The 19703-nt window shown below is 37.1% G+C and overlaps 3 protein-coding genes across 3 annotated transcripts; 1 reads left to right on the top strand and 2 right to left on the bottom strand.

Annotated features, from left to right (window-relative positions):
* Positions 1-216: 216 nt before the first annotated feature.
* On the bottom strand, positions 217-3840 carry LOC146450068 (uncharacterized). Its single transcript, XM_085100892.1, has 3 exons — positions 3421-3840; positions 1509-1806; positions 217-459 (listed from the first exon to the last, which is right to left on the bottom strand). The coding sequence occupies exons 1-3, from the start codon at positions 3690-3692 to the stop codon at positions 352-354; spliced, it is 678 nt and encodes a 225-aa protein (XP_084957018.1). The 5' UTR covers positions 3693-3840; the 3' UTR covers positions 217-351.
* A 1-nt stretch (position 3841) lies between these two features.
* Positions 3842-8257, top strand: LOC146450067 (radial spoke head protein 3 homolog B-like). Its single transcript, XM_085100891.1, has 7 exons — positions 3842-4104; positions 4608-4695; positions 5006-5293; positions 5953-6240; positions 6360-6438; positions 6975-7061; positions 7611-8257. Exons 1-7 carry the CDS (start codon positions 3995-3997, stop codon positions 7952-7954), a joined length of 1284 nt encoding a protein of 427 aa, XP_084957017.1. The 5' UTR covers positions 3842-3994; the 3' UTR covers positions 7955-8257.
* A 1926-nt stretch (positions 8258-10183) lies between these two features.
* On the bottom strand, positions 10184-19552 carry LOC146450066 (membrane-bound transcription factor site-2 protease-like). Its single transcript, XM_085100890.1, has 10 exons — positions 19073-19552; positions 16793-17059; positions 15796-15899; positions 14588-14834; positions 13576-13747; positions 12877-12968; positions 12230-12308; positions 11784-11900; positions 11185-11260; positions 10184-10944 (listed from the first exon to the last, which is right to left on the bottom strand). The coding sequence occupies exons 1-10, from the start codon at positions 19136-19138 to the stop codon at positions 10722-10724; spliced, it is 1443 nt and encodes a 480-aa protein (XP_084957016.1). The 5' UTR covers positions 19139-19552; the 3' UTR covers positions 10184-10721.
* Positions 19553-19703: the final 151 nt, after the last annotated feature.

The raw sequence follows: 19703 nt of genomic DNA, 5'->3' as shown, positions 1-19703 counted from the left end.
TCACCTGTTTGGAGCAGTCCCTCCCCTGGGTGACAAGTCAATAAGGTCTCCATTAGTATTTCTCTGTATCTTTATTTTTTATGACTTGGACAACTGTCCATCATTATATACATTACAAAATTTAATGATCAATCAGACATTATAAAAGAGAAACTCTACTATTAGACTACAAATTACCATTTATTTAATACATGACAAGTCAATATTAATTCAGGATTGCACTCTGCCATACTTCATTAAAAAAAGTGAAAAAGTTCTAAAATCTGAAGTCCTCGCACAAAATAATATTAATAATTTATATTCTTCCGCGTTTGCACTGAAGGACTTCTTAGATTATTTGTTGATTTGACTTTATGGCCATGTGACAGCTACTTTCTCAAACTTCTTCTTTGAGTTGTTCACCTCATCATCTTTATCATCAGAAACTAAGTCACTTGTTGTAGTGGATGTATTTATTTCCTGCAAAAGACAAATCAAAATACATGACATGAACATTCTGATGAGCCAGCACGGACAAACATAGTCTTTTACAATAATAACAATTCAGCCATAATTTTGCCCTCCAAGGAGTAGTTTATGTGTTCTTATCATATTTCCACGAGTGATGAAAATAGGAGAAGAAAACAGATCCAATGCTTTACCATGCCAATGAAACTCTTCATCTTGTTTCAGCTTCGACATGGTACAAAGTGAGAGGAAAGAGCATGATTTGCCATCATGCTATTTCCCCCCCCAAAAAAACCCAATCATTCCCTGAGTTTCATCTACAAAATATAGCTAGGTTATCCTACTTTCAACCATAATTTTATCACCAGTATCCCATCTTAAAACTTTGGTATACCTTCTGCCAAGTTGTCTTGTAACACAACTAGAAAATTTAAATTTTCATGAAAAGCTACTCAGCATAAAATACAAGTACAAGTCAGAGGTTCTTTGGGGACCCCATGTGCTGGTGAACAAATGAGAAACCCCTGCAAACATATATTCGATTATTTGATCAAACCTGGACAAATTAATTAAAAATTCTGGTTTCTAACCAGCTGTCAACAGGTTCAACTAGCTTAAACAAACTGGTGTAGAACTTTTGGAAATTGGGAGCCAATGGGATTTTGCTTCATAACACATTTTTGTGCGAGCAGAAAGCTTGTTTACATTTGCAACACCAAGTACTTTGACTCAATGGTTTGGCATTTCTATAGTAAAGGTTGTTATGAGGTACTAAAGATGAATCAATAAATTGAATGCTTGAATGTGTTTACACTTTTTGTTGGCATTTTGTGCGAGAACTTTCTTTGAAGGGGGTTGTTGACATGACAAGCTAAAATGCAGGCTTGGAAGTGACAATTTGCATGACATATTATGATATACATCATGTATGCGAGATACAAAATTGGACGGATGTTTGCAGGTTTCTTACTGGCCCACCTTGAGTAACCAGAACTTGGTGACTAGAGAACCTCTGCTTGCAGGGTAAATAACCAAGTAAACAATAATTGGTTATAACGTACCTTTTTTCCACCATTTAAACTTGATGTTAATTCATCTTTTAGAACTGATTTACTCAAGTTAAGTCCTAAAGTTTTTCTGTTCAATTTAACCACTTTTGGTTTAGCAGTTTTGTTCACTGCATTGCCTTTATGGCCAGTTCTAGAGTCTAAAGAAGGAGAAGTTGCATTAATGGAAACTGAATTGATTCCTTTGTTAATTGTCTCAAGAGAAGCAGGTCTTTTGTTAATCTTGATAATGTTGCTATGCTCTGTTCTTGCTTTCTTGCTTACAGTAACATCTCCAACTTCTGTTGATTTCCTACAAAGAAAAATAAATGTCATAAAGAAAGTAAAAGTAAACTAAAGTAAATATTAATTTATTTCATGTCAATAACACAGGGAGTGCTTGCGCAATCTTCCGATCCAGATACTCAAGATAAGTGCTTGACAATAATCCAGATCAAATTGGAATTTGGAAATGTCGGGTTTTGAGGAAAGGGGACAACTGGAGTACTATTTCTTGAGAATTATGCAAAAGACAATAATATTGATGAGAAATTAAGCTGTTGACTGGGCTTTGAACTTTAACATTGGCAGTGAATGGTCTTTCAAAATATGTCTCGCAAAATGTTAGTTGAATTTCATAGGTCTCACAGTCTCATCTTGCCAAAGCCATGCCAGAGTCTCAATTCTTTTTGCAAGGCTCACAGAAAAGAAAGCAGGTTTTCTTGTCTTGCAAGGTCTTATCATTGATGAGGGGGGCATTGGGATTTTCGGTTTTGGCCATTTTTTAGGTCGTTTTTTTTTTTATTTTTTCACCTCAAAACTTCCGTTTTTCGGTTTTGGTCTCTGTTGCAGTTTGCGGCTTTTATTTTTTAAGTTGGTTTTCGGTTTTCGGCCAAAATACAAGCGGTTTCTCGGATCTGGTATCTGTTGTGGTTTTCGGTTTTTTCCTTATTTGGTTTCCGGTTTCTCTTTGGCAATTATGCGCCTCAACCGCGTGCACTATATGGTATTGCAAAATTTCCTCTAAGTCCACTATTGCGACTCAAAGAAGGATTTTTGTGAATTTTCCTAATAAACAGAGATTAGAAAAATTGCCAGATTCACGCGCATAGCATCCACAGATACCGTGATGAAATCAAAGTAGTTTAGTCCGTATGTTCCACGAGTCACCAATGCATCAGATCGATGAGGGGTTTGTAAATTGAGGTGTGTAAATTTTCGGTTTTGATGGTTTTTTTATTCGGTTTTCGGTTTTGATCCAAATTTTGGGAGATTTTTTGTGTGGTTCTTTTGTTTCTAATAGACCCCAATGGCCCCCTCATTGATCACCACTATTTCTGGTGCAATATAGAATCCCCAGTATGACTGAGATATTTTGAAGGAAACTATAAAGCTAAGAAAACACTAATCAGTAAATAACAACAGAAAACAACCCTGCTAGGCTTGTTTCCCATCACTCAAACCAGCATTCTTCCAAACATTCTCACAGAGGTTTTACCAAGAAATGGGAAAAATGCATTTTTGGTTTGCCTGACTGCAGAAAAAACAATTTGAATAGGCTTTTCTTCCCACTGTCAATGATGAAATGGCAACCTTGTCTTCATCTCTTTCCACGTGCCATGTCTCAGGCCATCAGCTTGACTCGTGCTGATAAATGCACTATAAACCCGCACGATCCATAAATTAATGACTAATCAGCTGAACACTTTCAATTTTTTTTTCATAGCACGGGGCCGCCATGGGCAAAGCTTCAGCTTGTGGCCGACTTCGAAGTGCAGGATTCAGAACAGGACAAGGAATTATATTAAGCTTAATTATGTGATGTCGAGTCCTGAACAGTACTAGTGGCACTCAACCATCCCATAAAAAAAAAAAAAAACAGACAAGAAAATTTTGTTTCAGGTTCTCTTTTCTAAATCTCTCTTACCGTTTTGTTAACCGTATTATGGTACTTTCGCTCTTTGAGGGAGCACTTTCCCTGCCACAAGGGATCTGTCTCTTAGCTCGGCGGAGTTGATGCAGTCTTTGAGGTAATGGTGTGACGTATTTGTAGAAAAGCTGGACAAGATCGCCCTTCTCCAAATCAACAAGATCTTGGAGATTGAGACATCGCTCGCTTAAAACCTCAATAAGCCTTTCTCTAGAAAGAACTTCAGGATGATCAAGCTCATTGCTTGTGGACCTCGTTGTGTCCGCCATATTGAAAACATAAAATGCGTTTCTAAACTGGATTGTAATTGGTTTATTGGAATCACCTTGATAGCCAATCAAAACGTCTTTAAATTTCGGTTTCGGGAATTGATCTTTGTTATTACCATGGAAACGGTGACGTATCGTTCCCTCCAAACAGATTCATTGGCAACGCCATGTTGTTTTGTAGGGTATTTCATAACTAGAGAAATTGATCCAATGCTGTGGTTATCGTAACCTTTCTCTCTTAAAATCTGTACAGACAATCGCATAAGTTCAAACTGTAAGTTGCGTGTGAAATAAATCTAAGAATGGCAGCCGTTGTCGCTCAGAAAGGAGACGGCACAAGAACGTACACCTTTGCTAGCCAACCTCGACCAGTTCAACAGAGAAAGAAATTTCGGGATCCGCTCACGCAAGAGTAAGTGTTGTAGCGATAGTTAATTTGTTTTATCTACCTTACTTGATTTTTCATGGTTTATTTTAGTTTTCTGTATCATGTATTGTAAATAAGTCCGGGTATAAAGTTGTAAAAGTTCAATATAACGTCTTTAATATGAGCACGTATTTGCTGTTGATACGTTTAGAGGCTTGGAACAGCTGTACTCTTATATTATCCAGTTTTACACTAGATGTACTGATTCAACAGAATAAAATGCCGAAATTTAGTTTAAAAATGGCCTGGAAGATTTACTCGACTTTAATAATCGACATAAAAGCTTCTATATATTGCTCAACTTAGCCCAGGGTCCTGAGAACCTTGATCATGAACCTTGTTGTGTACTTACTGCAATCTTTATTTATTTAATTTTACCAAAATCACTGTACAGCAGTTTTATTTGGCACTGTAATGCCTAGTTTTTCAAAATCCAAGACCATTTTGTTCTAAGACTGAACCACTGAATTTTAATCTTGTTCTTGCAGAAATGAGAGCCCTACTCCGTATGGAAACATCATGTATGATCGCAGAATTGTCAGGGGCAATACCTATGCACAAAGAACGCTACCGGCAGTAAGTATATCAAAGTATAGGGGTGCTTTCCATTGAGCCAAATTGATTTTCAGCTTAACTGGTTAAATGCAAGTGGGTGGATGGATCAAATGAAAATTTCCCAGAAAAAAGAGGCACCTGGCTAGAATGGGGCCCTAGAATGGATGGTGTTAGGCAAGAATATGCAGCTGTAGTTATTTTGAAAAGTTAATTTTCTGTGTGCATCTGGGTATGACTGAATTTTGTTTTTGTTCTTTTATCATGAAAAGCCATTCAGACTTGTAATCCAAAACTTTTGCTGTTGGCATTGACTGAAATATTTTTCTTTTAGACTGCACAACCCGATCCAATAGAAATTCAGCGGCAACAAGAGGCAAGAAGAAGAGCAATTGCCAGGAAACGGGCCAAAGCACAGTTGAAACCAAGGTCACCTGAGCCTGTAGAGGGAAGGAAGCATATTGATGTACAAACAGAGCTTTACTTGGAAGAGTTAAGTGATCGTGTTGAAGAAGCTGATGTTGAGACGCAGACAGATGCCTTTCTTGATCGACCCCCCTCTCCCTTATTTATTCCTGCAAAGAGTGGAGTAGATGTTGCAACACAAATTTTGGAGGGAGAAGTAAGTTTTCAGATTACGTCTCAATAGAATGATAATATTAATCCACTAAAACCATTCCTTAAAAGGAAAAGAGATCTTTGAAGTTCTGGGATACAAAGAATTCCTTAGAAAATAATACAACCAACTTGTGATTGAGTAAATTTTCATGTAGAAATGCTCTCATTTGCTTTTGGAGCTTTCTCTGTAGCTACATGTAAGATTGGTCCTGAAAGTAGGTTGTCTTTCTTAAAGAGTACTCAGTTTCTCCATGTATAAGACTGCGTTATTTACTGAAAAAAGCTCCTGTCACCTGGACCACAACCCTCAACTGTGCTCATTTGAATCACTAGAGCTCTTGTTGGGGAGGTTGCTAAGTTGAGGAGTGTTGTATAAGAGCATATGGCAATGGGATTCATTTTTAAGGGTGTTTAAAGCAAAAATGCCTTTGTTGTTTTTGTTTTTAGAAAAAGAATGGTTATTTTTTTTGTGAACAGTGTTGTTTGAAGTGAGTTTTAAATGAGCTCCTCCAAAGAAATGCTACCCTCAAATAAATGTCACATGAGAATATTCAGTCCTTTTTCAAGTAAAATAATATTTTGCAAATGAAAACAAAAGATAATAAAAGCCTTTGTTTTTTTTTGTCATCATTATTGATCTTTCATGTTTGTTTCTTCTTCCAGTTATTTGACTTTGACATTGAAGTGAAACCCATCCTTGAAGTTCTTGTTGGTAAAACTGTTGAGCAAGCTCTGCTTGAGGTCATGGAAGAAGAGGAACTCGCCAATCTTCGTGCACAACAGAGAAGATTCAAGGAACTTCGGAATGCTGAACTTGTTGAGACTCAGAGATTAGAAGAACAAGAGAGAAGACACAGAGAAGAGAAAGAACGACGAATGAGACAACAGGCAGATGTGCTTAGAAAGGAGAAGGAAACTGGAGAGAAGATATCCGCTCGTGCCTTTGCCCAGGTAATTTCATTTTATTGTATTTGTAGTAGGATAGCATAAATGTCTCTTACATGTATCCTACCAAATAAAAATTTCACTTTGCAGTGTTTAATGTTACATTCATTGCTTGATTCTTGTAGAGTTATCTTGCCGACCTTGTACCGTCAGTGTTTGGCTCTTTGAATGAAAATGGATACTTCTATGACCCAGTGGAAAGAGGTAAGGTTAATGGATTATTTTTGTAACCTCACCTCTACAAATCACGGTTGTTTTATTACTATTTGGCCTTGGTTTTGACTAAATATAAATGATTATGGTGACCTTGAGTACATGTATGATATTGATGATAGTGGATGTCAACCAAGAGGTCAAAGCATTAAGCTGTCTGTCAAGGAAGAATACAGTGAGCAGGTGCCTGGCAGTGATAAGAAAAAATGTTTAATGTATTCAGTGATTTTGCTTGCCTGAAAAAACTTTTCAGAATTTCTTAAAAATGTTCAGTAGTCAGAGTAATAATGTACAAGGCTCTCAGCAAATCTCTGTTACATTCTAAGAAAATCTCCTAGCACTTAAATGACAATGATGGAATCCTTAAAATGAGGAGTTTTTAGAATCTTCTTTGAGAAGTACTGTATTGGGAAATCTTCCTTTAGAGCTGAACATCTAGAAATCGGCATTACTTTATTTTTTTGTCCATTTATTTGTCAAAAAGCTATACAAGAGTGATATACAACTATCTGTCATTTTCTTTTCAGATGTAGAAACATACTTTATGCCATGGCTGTTGGAAAAGGTGGAGGGTGAATTGAACCAAATCATTGTTTCAAGAACAGTCCTTGATGGTAAGCTTTAGATGAACTTCAATAATAATAATAAACCATTTCTGATGGATTTCAGCCATTAACCTACAACCAAAATTCACTTATACATCGTCCCCTCTTATTCCTGCTCAGTGTTGGATAGTGCTGAGAAGATATGTCTTCATAGTTACATAGTCAGTGTTCCAGATCAGAGAGGGGTCTCAGGTAAAAAAAAAAGGAAAAAAAAAATCAGCTGGCTTCCTGATCTAGCAAAATGAATGGTTTAGACAATTTGGAGAAAACAAAATCAATTGGCCTGTTGAAAGAATTCATTGACTCCCTGGCTTTGAAAACTATCTGGAACATAACTTACATTTCGTAAAAAATTCCCCACAACATATTTGCCTGGTGGGAGAGTGGTTCAACAAATTGTCCCTGGTGTTGGTTTCATTTCACGTTATTTCACAATTTGTGATAATCACCATGTTGTTGATAACTTATCTAATATTGATCCTCTGGAGTTTCAAATGTATCAGTCATATTTTGTTCTACAATATTTTCTTACGGTACTTCTGTATTTTTACTTCCTAGCGATAATAAGAGATGTCGTCCAAAAACGCTTTGAAGTGTACCACAAACTTGAGGAAGCAGCCAGACTTGCTTTGGAACAAGAGGCTGCAGCCAAGGCAGCGGAAGAAAGAAAGAAAGCTGAAGAGATGGTGGCAAAAGCCGCAGAAGAAGCCAAAGCTGAGGAAACGGAAAAAAGTGAACAGGAAGGTGGAGCTGAGGGTGACGGCAGGGAAACCGCTGATAGACCTGAGGATGATAGCGTCGCCGGTGAAGAGGGTGGCAGTGAGCCTGCACCTACCGCAGACACACCTGCCGAATCAGGACAGAACGAACCTACTGAAGATGCTGAGCCTGAACAGGAATAACCTAATAACACTGTGCTTGTTTATTTTAAGTCTTAGTAACTTTCATTTGAAAACTCTCAAAGAAAATGAACTGATATTGTCTTTGAAAAAGAGAAGCGATACCATGTATATAAACTATCCTATTTACTGTAGCTTTGTTAAAGTATCTTGAAGCTTTGGCTTTTTTCTACCCACGACATAGAATTTTACTTAGAATGGTGTACTCACTACAACATGTATATAGATTTCATTATTCAAGTTGAATATTAATGAGATGGAATGTAATAAAGCAGTGACAAATAAATTCTACTGCAAATATTGTCATTTTGATGCCCAAGCCTACCACTCCACTCCACACTGCTGTCATTCAACCACACACTTGTCACAACCTTGTTCCCAGGGTCCTCTCCTACTCGGCCCCTGTGGCGAGACTCTCTCTCGCCACGGGGGCCGAGTAGGAGAGGACCCTGGGAACGAGGTTGACACTTGTCATTGCTCATTGGGAAAGGATGAGAAAGAAATAAGTCACCTTTTACAAAGTAGGTCTTGTTGACAATTATTTCATGAGCGTGCATTAGATACAAGATGATAGATAGCCTGCAAGGGGTGTAGGTCCAAGTTGGCTATAATCACCTGGTATCCAACACGTGCAAGTGGAATAATTCTTCAACTAAAAACAACCACAAAACTTGCTAAATCTTGCTGAGTTAGTGATATTTTCTTTTCCCAATGATGCATACTCACCTCACCTTATTTTCGGGCATGGTGTAATGGTTCATATGCCATGGCCCCTAAACCAATCAAAACTTTGGAATTACATTATCCAATGAGTTAGTTTTTATTATTATTTTATTAGAAAAAAAAAACGGATTTTCTCTCAAGGCCACAACACGTATTGGGAAACAGTAGAGGCTGATTAAGACGGTACAACTTTTGCTTACGACTGTCGCATGCGATTTCCAGAGCCCGTGCTGCTTGAGTCATGCAAAAAATCGCATGCAACTCTCATCACTCAACATTGCCTATAGCTAGGATTGTTGTAGGATTTTAAACCGTTTTAAAATCTAACAACATTTTTTGTGACCTAAAGGACAGTCGTAAGCGAGCTGTAGCTTTGATTTGCACGAAACAATTGGCGTTGTAGGCCTGTCAAAAGCTTGTCGCACGTGACAAAGTCGTACCGTGTAAATCACCCTTAAAAAAGAAATGCAAATACGGTAGTTTTGAGCTGGCTTTTGCAGAATAGCTCTTTACAAAACGTAAGCGTTTTGTTACCCAGAAAATGATCTAGTGAGCATTCAAGAATGTAACATGCCTCCTAAATTGTCTCATGTACACGAGGTTCAGTTTCAGAGGTACTTTCACACTCAATGATTAATTTAATCATATTCCAAATTATAATAATTTATTGTTAGAGAATGTTTCTTAGTCATGGAACATAAATTATTCCGGCACCACTTGCCATCTTCACTTTATTCAAGATGGAGAAATATTTCAAAAAGGCAAAATTTTATTTTATTTAAAAACTAGAAACTATCAAAGATTAGGAAGTGCATTCAATGATCTTGATCGCAGGCTCTCTCTTCTTTGCCAAGTTGGTGATGATGTCATCCGCCCCTGCAAATCTACGGGGGATGCCAGATACGCATCCCAAGATCCATTGATTCCTTGGTTGATTGTCCCATACAATCTTGACTCTAGTCTGTACAAGGAGTGCATTCTTTCTCCATTGAATGCAATTATTAACAATACCGGTAATTATAATTATTGAAAAATTGTTTACTTTTTTATAGATTACAAAATTGCCAATAAAATCAAGAATTTTATTATAACAATCTCTCTTTTTTTAATATTTTGATTTTCATAGAACGTCTTACCTTATGACAGGAAATTTTTGCGTCACAAAATTTTGTGAATTTTAAGGGGTGGCAATTCCTGTCAATTCTATATTTGGAAGGGCTGTCACCTGAAATGTAATTCCTCTCCATGCCGTTTTGTTGACCCCTTCTGGTTTTGAGGGAGGAGATGAATGTCATTACAGAATGGCTGTCTTTCCAAATACATTTTCCCTACCTTGAAATCAACCTTTTTTATCATATTTTTAAAATTTCATGCTGACTACAATTTGTGAAGCCTTATGCGTTCTTGCTTGTCTTGTTTGACAACCTCATCACGCAAAGGTACAATCAAAGCCTAAATGAGCTGGAAAGAACGGTAACAAGGCTATAAACCTTGCAGTCATCATAAGTGTCATTTAACTGTACATTTATTAAAATTTTATTTGATTTGGGTAAATGTATTTATTTTTTTGCTTTCCAAAATGACTGCAATGTTCTACATGAACATAACCCTTTGACGTTCCTCAGTAAAAACTAAGCCATATTTTCAAAAGTCACAAAGGGAAGTGAATGGTATTTCAAACTGCCTGCATCACTGTTGCAAAAGTATTCACAAAACTTGGATGCAACAACTACACAAATTCACCTACATGTACCTCATTTGACTAGAATAAATAATAAAACAATAATTATTATTATGGTGTCATTCCTACTTTTCGCCTGTATTCCCCAATAAGAAATTTCATAAGTTTCAGTATAACATAATTTTCAAAAATAAGAAAAACATATCGTATTCACAATTCCAGGACATATAGTCAAAACCTGTTGGAAAAATATGTGTATAACTTAGATATGAAAGCATGCAATTGTGTACAATACTTTGACCTTTTTAAAATCTCTTTGAGAATAAATAAAATTGTGGATTAAGTCTTTTATTAAGATAGCTGGCTCTACACACTTCCCAATGTCCATAAAGCTAGCATAATGTTTGCTGCCAGTAAAAGAGTCCCAAGTGTGAGGATGACATTACATAGCATGTTCCTCTGATCTTCATGAGGGATATATGAAGTAAGTGTATGATCTACAAAGGCAAAAAGGGCCCACTGCCCATCCAGTGAGTAACACGGCACCATGTTCAGTAGTGCTAGGGCGCCAGATAAAGAAACCAAATATCTAAATGAAATGTCAAGGAAATAATGTACACTATGGGTATTACAATGCTTGTTATTACCATGCCCCGGTAACAACAACTTGTAATATCTACACAATATTTAGTGACATCCACTTGACAAATAAGTGTATGTCCACCACGAAATAATCAAGATTTACAAACAAATGATGAACTTAATGAGATCTCTTACTCTCCTTTCAATCACAAATAAATTGGGAAGACCTCTTCAATTAAAAGGATACATCAAAAACATCTCTAACATATTAGGAAATTCCATGGGTAGAAGTATGCTTCTGCGTTGATAATTAATTACACCAACTGAAATGACAAAAGAAATTCAATCACAAGCAATTCCTACTGACTTCATTATCTACTATGATTCAGCCTGACCAAAGGGTAATGCTCAGATCCTTAAGCACTCAGATCTCTTTATGGTGACCAAATGACCTTACAAACTCTGTTGATGGAACCAAATATTGGTTTCCACCCACCCCCCCCCCTCCCCACCCCGACACAGCCCACAGTCTCTTTAGAAACAAACCTCTTTATCCATTACTCACCCATGATTCCTCCACCCCCCCCCCCCCCACCCCTTAAAAAAGGAGTGACAAAATCTGATAGTTTCTTTTCTACATACATGTAGGTTGGCTCATACACTTAACACACAAATAATTGTTAGACCCTGAGAGTAGTAACCACCTGAAAGTAGCCATGGTAACAGCCTGCTAAATCTGAAAGTAACAATCATGATAGTTTGTTTTTCAAATGTAGGGCTTGAATTCAGAGTCCTTCATTACCAAAAATCTAACATGATGGTACTTAAGCACTCCACCCTGATTACCTGTGTACTGAAGGAGTAGAGGGTCCCCCACATAGAGCACATCTGAGCCAGTGCTTCGTATGATCCTTAGAAGGCGACTTGAGTTGTCCAGAGATGGATGAACGCAGACTTTGTCACCTGCCAATCAAAGTTATAGACATTTCCTATGAGTGTTTGTTCTTGTTTGTGACCAGATGAGTCTTTCCACTGAGCATTAGCCCACATCAGGCAAACAAAACATCTCTGACCTTGATGGGAATCAAACCCTCAACCTCCCTCACCGTTCCTCTACTGACTGAGCTAGGAAGCCAGATGGGAGCAAGTCATGGGCTTGGTTAGCAAATACGGCAAATGGTGATCAAATCCGGAGGTTGTGGGTTCGATTCCTGTTGAGGTCAAGAAGTTCTTTTCTTTTTACATCACTGAACAATCCCTGCTCCCCTCCCCTTCTTGATGCTACACTTTACCTGGTCCATCACAGTCTGTTGGTACATCACAAAGTTGCCTTGACTGCATTGTGCTTCTAGCAGGAAGACAAGCATACCCCTGAAAAAAAAGAAACCATGTTCAACAACAACAACAACAACAACAACAACAAAAATTTGAGTTCTGGTATTTTAACTATCAAAGTGTGCAGTGCCACCAAGAATGTTTGTGAGTATAAAATAAGAGAATGGTTTGGTGGTTATTCACACATACAGATAGTAACAGTTTTTACTGTGAAGGTTAGAAGATCAAAGAGAAATACAATATAAGCTGAGAAATAATTAAGGTCAAAATAAAGAGTCAAACAAGGTGCTATATAATTTTGATCTCCACTACTGAAGAAGTGAAGCTGGATGATGAGTGTTCCCAACAAAATGAGAATGTCAAGTCAGTTATTGCAATGTTGAGTTCATGACTGTCTTCAATAATCTGCTCTTAAAATAAAGAATGCAAAATTTAACATGAAACTCAAAGCAACAGCAGATGTTTCATATTTGGATTTATGCGCCAGCCACATAAAAATTTGGCAGGCTTTCAAGATTGGCATAACCAATCTCCCATGGAAAATTATTGTTATTGTTATGATTTAAATAAATACAAATTTATTATTTTGCATGTTAGAGAGTACCTTTGAATGGCTCAGAGACTTGTACTTAAAACAGAACCTTGAAGACGTTGAGTTTTGACAGCAGTCATACACCCCTCCACTATAAAATGCACCTTAAAATTTAAAAAGGTAATATAAGTTAAGGTCTTTTATAGGGGTGTAGGGGTGGTGAATGGTCATTCAAAAAACATGCCTTTTGACCATCAGATTGCTTTTTAGTAAAAGCTAACATCCAAACAGTGAACTTGGCTTGTTGGAGAGCTGACCTTAGGGATGGTGCCTCCTTTTTCTATAGCACATATGCATCTGTGTATCTCACTGTTGAATTATTGTTGCTCAATTATCTCTGAAAAATGTGTAGTTTCCCCAACTTTCTTTTTGGATTCTAGTAGCCCAATTGCCACACTATTAGATCTGGTTTCCTCAGTAGTCATATAAAATACCTTTGTATTATGAGGCATCATCTTTAATGAAGCACATAACTATACATTCCAATCCTAGCAGTATACAGGATGTTTTTCCCATGAACCAAGTTTAATAGGCCTTAGCTCCCACGAGTCTCCTGTAGCTCAGTGGTAGAGCATCCAAACTAGTAATTGGAAGGTCTTAGGTTCGACTCCTGATAAAAGCACTCAGATTTCCTTTTTCTGAGTCACTCACTGAATAATACATCATTCTCACATAACTATAGTTGAAATGATGGATAAGTAAAGCGCTAACCTTGTGAAGAATTTTTCCTAGTTACTGTCAGCATGTCTGTGCAGTAACCATGCTGAGGTGAGCTGAGTGTTTTACTGATGCACTGATTCCAGTCTTGTTTATTATAAACTTGACACCCATAAAGAGACAACACTGTATCACCCTGCTGAATGCTGCCATAGACTGGAGATTCCTTTGAAAATAAAAACAAAAATTAAGAGATCCAGTAAAAATGGATCATGTTATTTACATGTTTAACTAAATCAGAACCAATACTGATGACAATGAAAACTTCAGAAAGAAATATCACACACTGTTCAAGACAGTGTTCAAAAATTCAACCAGCACAGGAGGTGAAGCTATCTGTTGTAGGTTAAAATGAATCCAGGTTAAAACGATTTCAACCTAGGTTGATTTGTATTTTCCTTTGTTAAGGTTGAGTAATTTACATCTGAAACAAAGGAAAATACAAATCAACCTAGGTTGAAATCATTTTAACCTGGGATTCATTTTAACCTACAACATATCCACTTGGCCATTGTATTGGCAAGGATTTAACTCAGGGTGCCACGTACTAACAAATTCAATAAGCAGACTGCGAGGAGAGCTTGGACAGGATACCGACTTTCGTGTCATCAAGTGAGCCCAGACTCAAACCAAATTGACCTGTCACTCACCAAAATTATTGGATTTTACTACCTGAACGGACTGTGTAAGCTGATGTTCAATTTTTCCCAATGCATTTAACCTACCACAAAAATTTGATTTTAAGTACCTGGGCCAGTACCTTTTTTTAAAAAGAACTTCAAATAGAAATAACAGACACTGTAATACGGTAGTTAGAGTAAGAACACATGTTTACAGTGGAGGTTTGGCAAACCCACTAAAGTGAAAATAATCTTGTTTTTCTATGGCATTCTATGTCTACAGGTTTGCCATCATTTCCAACAAGCAGAGAGCTTAGAAGACAGCTTAATGTTTTCTAGCACACTCCACAGTACATTGCTTGTCACCTAGCTATGGTCGAACTTACTTTTAGCACATTCAGCACCACAGCACCCTGGCCAGTCACGTAAAGTGGAAGCAGTAGATAAGGTAGAGACCACAGGAGTATTAGTCCTAATAAGACAAGCACGGCATTGTGCCACACTCCAGCACAGTAGATTCTCAATTGCCGCAAAGGAGATATGACAGTCAAATGTTCAGTGTACAGATCTACAAAGGCGCCGGGGTAAACGGCCATGAAGAACATGCCAAATCCATTGACACGAACTTGCTCTCTGCAAACAAACAAAACAATCAAACATTGTGATCTTTCGCCTGTTAAGGACAATGTCTTCTAATATGGAAGTATTTTTTTTTCGCTGTTTATGACTATGTGGAAAAAGATCTTAGCAAGGGCTGTTTGAAACCAAAAGGAAAATTTGGGGTAACCATGCATATGTCTGAAGAGATAATCCAGCAACAATAATTCCAAAGACCAATTTGAAATACACAACAATGTATAACATTTTCTGTCCAAATTGAAGCTCAATTATATCTGACAAATGCATGTTTGCCTCCCAATTTCTTTTTGAATTCTAACGGCCCTAGCTAAGATACATGTAGATCTGCTTTTCCTCCATAGTCTTAAACTGCATGAAAATACCTTTTTATTAGAAGTACGTCCTTAAGATACCTGTGTTTCTTGGACCATCTTGAAAACACAGAACATATGTGCAGTCACAAAAGTAGGCACACATTCAGTGCATAAATCTGCTCATTGAACAAGTTTGTGGTCAGAATGCTAATGGATCATTCCAGCCTCACACTGCGGTTCTTCATTATTTTTCTACAGTCCACCATCTTTCCATCCTCTCCCCACCCTCCTCCTAATTTTTTTGGTCCTTTTTTGCATTCCATGCTTTCATGTCATGAAATAAAACAAATTACAATGCAGGCTAGGGATAATGGAAAACAGTGTTGAAAACTTTCAAAAAATGTTGGTTGGTTTATGGAGGATAACCTTATAATGGAGTACAAGTCAAATAATTATTACTGATAGATTGTTGCTAAGAATTGCAATAGACTACACCAGCATGAATGGCTTGATCTATGCCTCCATGGCACAAATTCTTCCCCTTATCTAAGACCTTCACTTGATGAAGTGAATTAAGGACAGGAATTTGTTTCCACATAACTTCCATGGGAATTTTGTGTTTGCACACCACACCAAACAAGATAATTCTGAAGGATACATACCTGACAGCTGAAATAGCATGTCCAAATTCATGGAAAACACCGCTGATTGTTAGCGTGACAAGGTAATACAACACTTGACTCCAGGGAACATTTACTCCTGGCATCTGTCATTAAAAAAGTAAAAAAAATAATTATTAAAAAATTCATTTAATAATTTATAACCTCATATTCGCCTACCAAATCACTGATAGCTGAACTTACATCATTTTCTGATTTGTATAACAAGACAGTGAAATATGAGCCAGAAGACAGGAGATACTTCTATCTTGTTAACATTTGGAAGTGCATGTCAAAACACTGAACACAGCAATATTGCTGATGGATTTCAATCTCTGTTCTCAGTAAATTAAACTTTCCTCTACATAAAAGAAACAGTTCAAGGTTGAGGCTGTCAATTGAAGGGAGGGGTCAGTTTATTTGGACCATTTGAGGGGGAGGAGTGGGTAATGAAGGAGATGGGGGGGGGGGGGTTGGGGAAGTAAGCAATCAAAAGAAACCAGCCTTACTTCCACAGTAATCAACATTACTTAATTAATATAATTTCAATTTGATCTGCACATAGCTGTAGCTGTTTCCTCTCTGAACGTTTGAGCTCACGTGTACAGTCAGACCTGTTTAGCTGACTCGTCCCCAGTCATCTCTCATGGTCCAAAGGAGAGATTCCTCTCAACCTTACGATATCATAAGAGATGAATGGCGAAGAGTCAGCCTGTTTAGTGCTCACAAAAGGAAATGTCCCAAATAACGTTGAAATAAGTGTGCCAGAGTTCACCAAAGGTTCTGAGAGGTAAAAGGCAAATTCATAATCATACAGTCTAAGTCAAATTATATTATAAATGCCAAACTATTGAAAAGGAAGACTAGGACAAATGTTTCATATGTAGGTTACACAGATAATGACTGATAATGTTAACAAGGGTGGTGTCATTTTCATGCCAAAAAATTATAATAATAATCAACTGTTTACTGGTGGATGTATTTTCGAAGCGAGACTTACCACAGGTGTTAACACTTGTTCTGGCGCATCTTTTGTAAAGGCTTTGTAAAGTGTCAAAGAAAGAATGACCACAGAAGCAACCATCAACAGGGCACCCACCAACACACCAACAGAGAACCACAAATGGAGAAGGTAAGGCTGGATCTGACCAAACCTAAAAAATGATCGGTTGAATCGAGTTGTGTACCAACGCACTTGAAACAGAGACAAAGAGATGCCATTATTTTCCAGGAATTCTTTATACCTTCTGGAGTATTTCCTATAATTCTGAAACAAAAAAAGTGAGATAAAGTTACAAAAATGTCTTTCATCTTCATATTTTGGATTTGTTATAATTAATAATAATAATAATAATAATAATAATAATAATAATAATAATTTTTTGCAATAAAATTTAATAACATAAATATTGGAAATCAATTTTTGCACACTATTTATATCAAGAAATGGATAACTCAAGACATTCTCAGTTTACATTGCATTATCCAGCCTAAAAATACAAAGCTAATAATAATAATAATAATAATAATAATAATAATAATAATAACTTTATTTATCCTCGGCTGATAAAAGACCGGTCAGTCAAACAACAAAGGTTATAATAAATCATTATTTCGTAAAATCCACACACGATCAAATTTGTGTCTGGCTGGGAAAAAATTAAAGGAAAAAATTCAACAGGGTTTACGCAGAAATTGGGAAGGAAAATGCCATCAATTTTAATCCAATTCCATGACCTCCAAAAGGATGAGTAAAATTCCACACTGGCTGAACATTTTGATGCTTGACACAAAATTCCTATAAAATTATTTCAGTATCTTTACTTTTAAACCATCAGCTAAAAATAATTTTGAGAAAAATTAGAAATTCCATTCTTTTTCCATTTAACCCAAACAAATTTGTCTAATTTCCATGATGAATATAAATTTCCAGGTCTGGAATGCAATTTCAAATTTCCACAACTTTTCATGACTGAATGAGCCCTGTTCATGGACTCCCTTAAAATAACATCAAACAAAGATTTGCTACCCATTTACTGCATATGGATGTGTTTAATCAATGATGGTAAATTCAGCCTATTTTCACTGTAAACGTTGTACTTTTCTATAACTTTTGAAAAAACTAACATAATAAGCTTATTCTTCTTCTTTACGTCGGGGTAGTTAATTACCAGGGCTTTCCAGAAAATGTAATTTTATGTTTGTAAATACACTAGTAACTTATTAATAAATTGCTCTTGTTCTAAAGTGGGGGGGGAAGGGGGGTGGGGTGCACTGGCTTGTTGTTCTCCAAGCCCTGATCCTATTTAGGCGGGATGCCCTGAAAAAAAATTTGGTCGGGTATCTTTTTGTTCGTCTTCAATATTTTTTCTTCATTGTAGTCACAAATTGCAAGGAATAAATTAATAATATTATTGAACCTGAATTAAATTATGTTCTCTCCTGGAGGGGATATTTTTGTCCTCTATAGTTCTATTCCACTTCAACAAAAAACCTCCCAATCAGAATCCATTATCTGCTTGTATGTCAGTAGGGAGGGGATCGACTCTTGCTATCTGTGTGACATCACATAGCCACAAGTCAAAAGAAGGCAAATTGGCGGCCATATTGTTTACATGTTTTAGACTTAAACAAATATTATGCTGTTTTCAGAAAGAAATTAATCCTTTTGTAGCAGTAAAAAATCGAAAGAATAACTTCTAAGAAGTGCTCGACAGTTTAGATGGTAGAAATTGGAGATTTTGTGGTGAAGAAATCATGCTTTGTTCGACAGATTGTAGAACCACAATGCGAGGAGGAAAGAAATGAGAATATTTTTCTGACCAAAACATGCCATTTTCAAACATGGTGGTAAAATTTAAATCTATTGGTTCCTGCCTTCCTTCTTCTTTTTCGTGTTTAATTTGAAGACAGAAAAAAAGACTCATTTTGCTCCCGATAAAAACCTTCCTAGTTTCATATCAGGAAGTAAAAAATCCATATTTGTTTTCAGACCAAGAAGGGCTCCAAAACCATAAACTTTGGGGCAGCAGAATAGTCCCTAAAACCACAGATTAGCCCCTAAGCCCACCCCCCCTTCCCCACTCCCCCATCCCCCTCACAAGGTTGGTAGAGGGCAGTCTTCAGCTGGTGTGGGGGAAAAAAGACAATTATTTAATACATTAATTACATTAAAATCTAAGTTTGTGTAGTATCAATTCACTTCCCGTGGAGTATAACACTGTTGAAAAAGAAACCAGCTTGGGCTAGCTCCCGGGGTTAACTTGACCATTCCTCCTACCTTCAACAAAGCATTGCAAATGAACAGTAACGTCCAGAAGCCAATGACCAGAATGATACTAGACATAGAAACGGAAAATGGCCGCTTTCTCTTTCTTTTGTGCAAATATTTGCCTGTCCCTCTTTAACTTGTCCAGTTCTCTTTTCATGAACGAAGAGTAGTTTCTTCAAAAACGACGGAGACAGCAAATGAATGGCTTGTCCTGTTTATTAAGCTTCCCGGTCTGGAAAAGCTTGAAAATTTATCCAGATGCCGGTCGTTCACATGCGGTCCCGAATCACGACGTTCACTTAAACGCGTTCCTATAACTCAGTGACCTCGCAAGAAGCAAAGACATTCCTACAGAGCAATCTGTCCATCCACTTTAAAATATCAGTTGCTCTCTTTCTCCATAAATCCTTTCAAGACTGTAGCCCGAAGCACAAAAGAATCACCACACTCAACAACACAATCTCTGCCGATTGTAATGAATCTAAAAATAGAACCAAGGGTCCAGTCTCCCAGCAAGCAAACGTATGTGTAGCGTGGAGGAGTAGGTAGAGGAGAGGAACAGGAAAATGTTTATTGCAAGCAACACTAAAATACCAATATCAATTCTTCCTTTTTTTGCGACCAGATTCAGGGATGGCCA

Source organism: Pavona decussata, unplaced genomic scaffold (assembly GCF_977016875.1).
Source record: "Pavona decussata unplaced genomic scaffold, jaPavDecu1.1 SCAFFOLD_510, whole genome shotgun sequence".
Classification (NCBI taxonomy): Eukaryota; Metazoa; Cnidaria; class Anthozoa; order Scleractinia; family Agariciidae; genus Pavona; species Pavona decussata.
The sequence above is the reverse complement of the archived record's forward strand: the minus strand, read 5'-3'. Positions and strand labels throughout refer to the sequence as shown.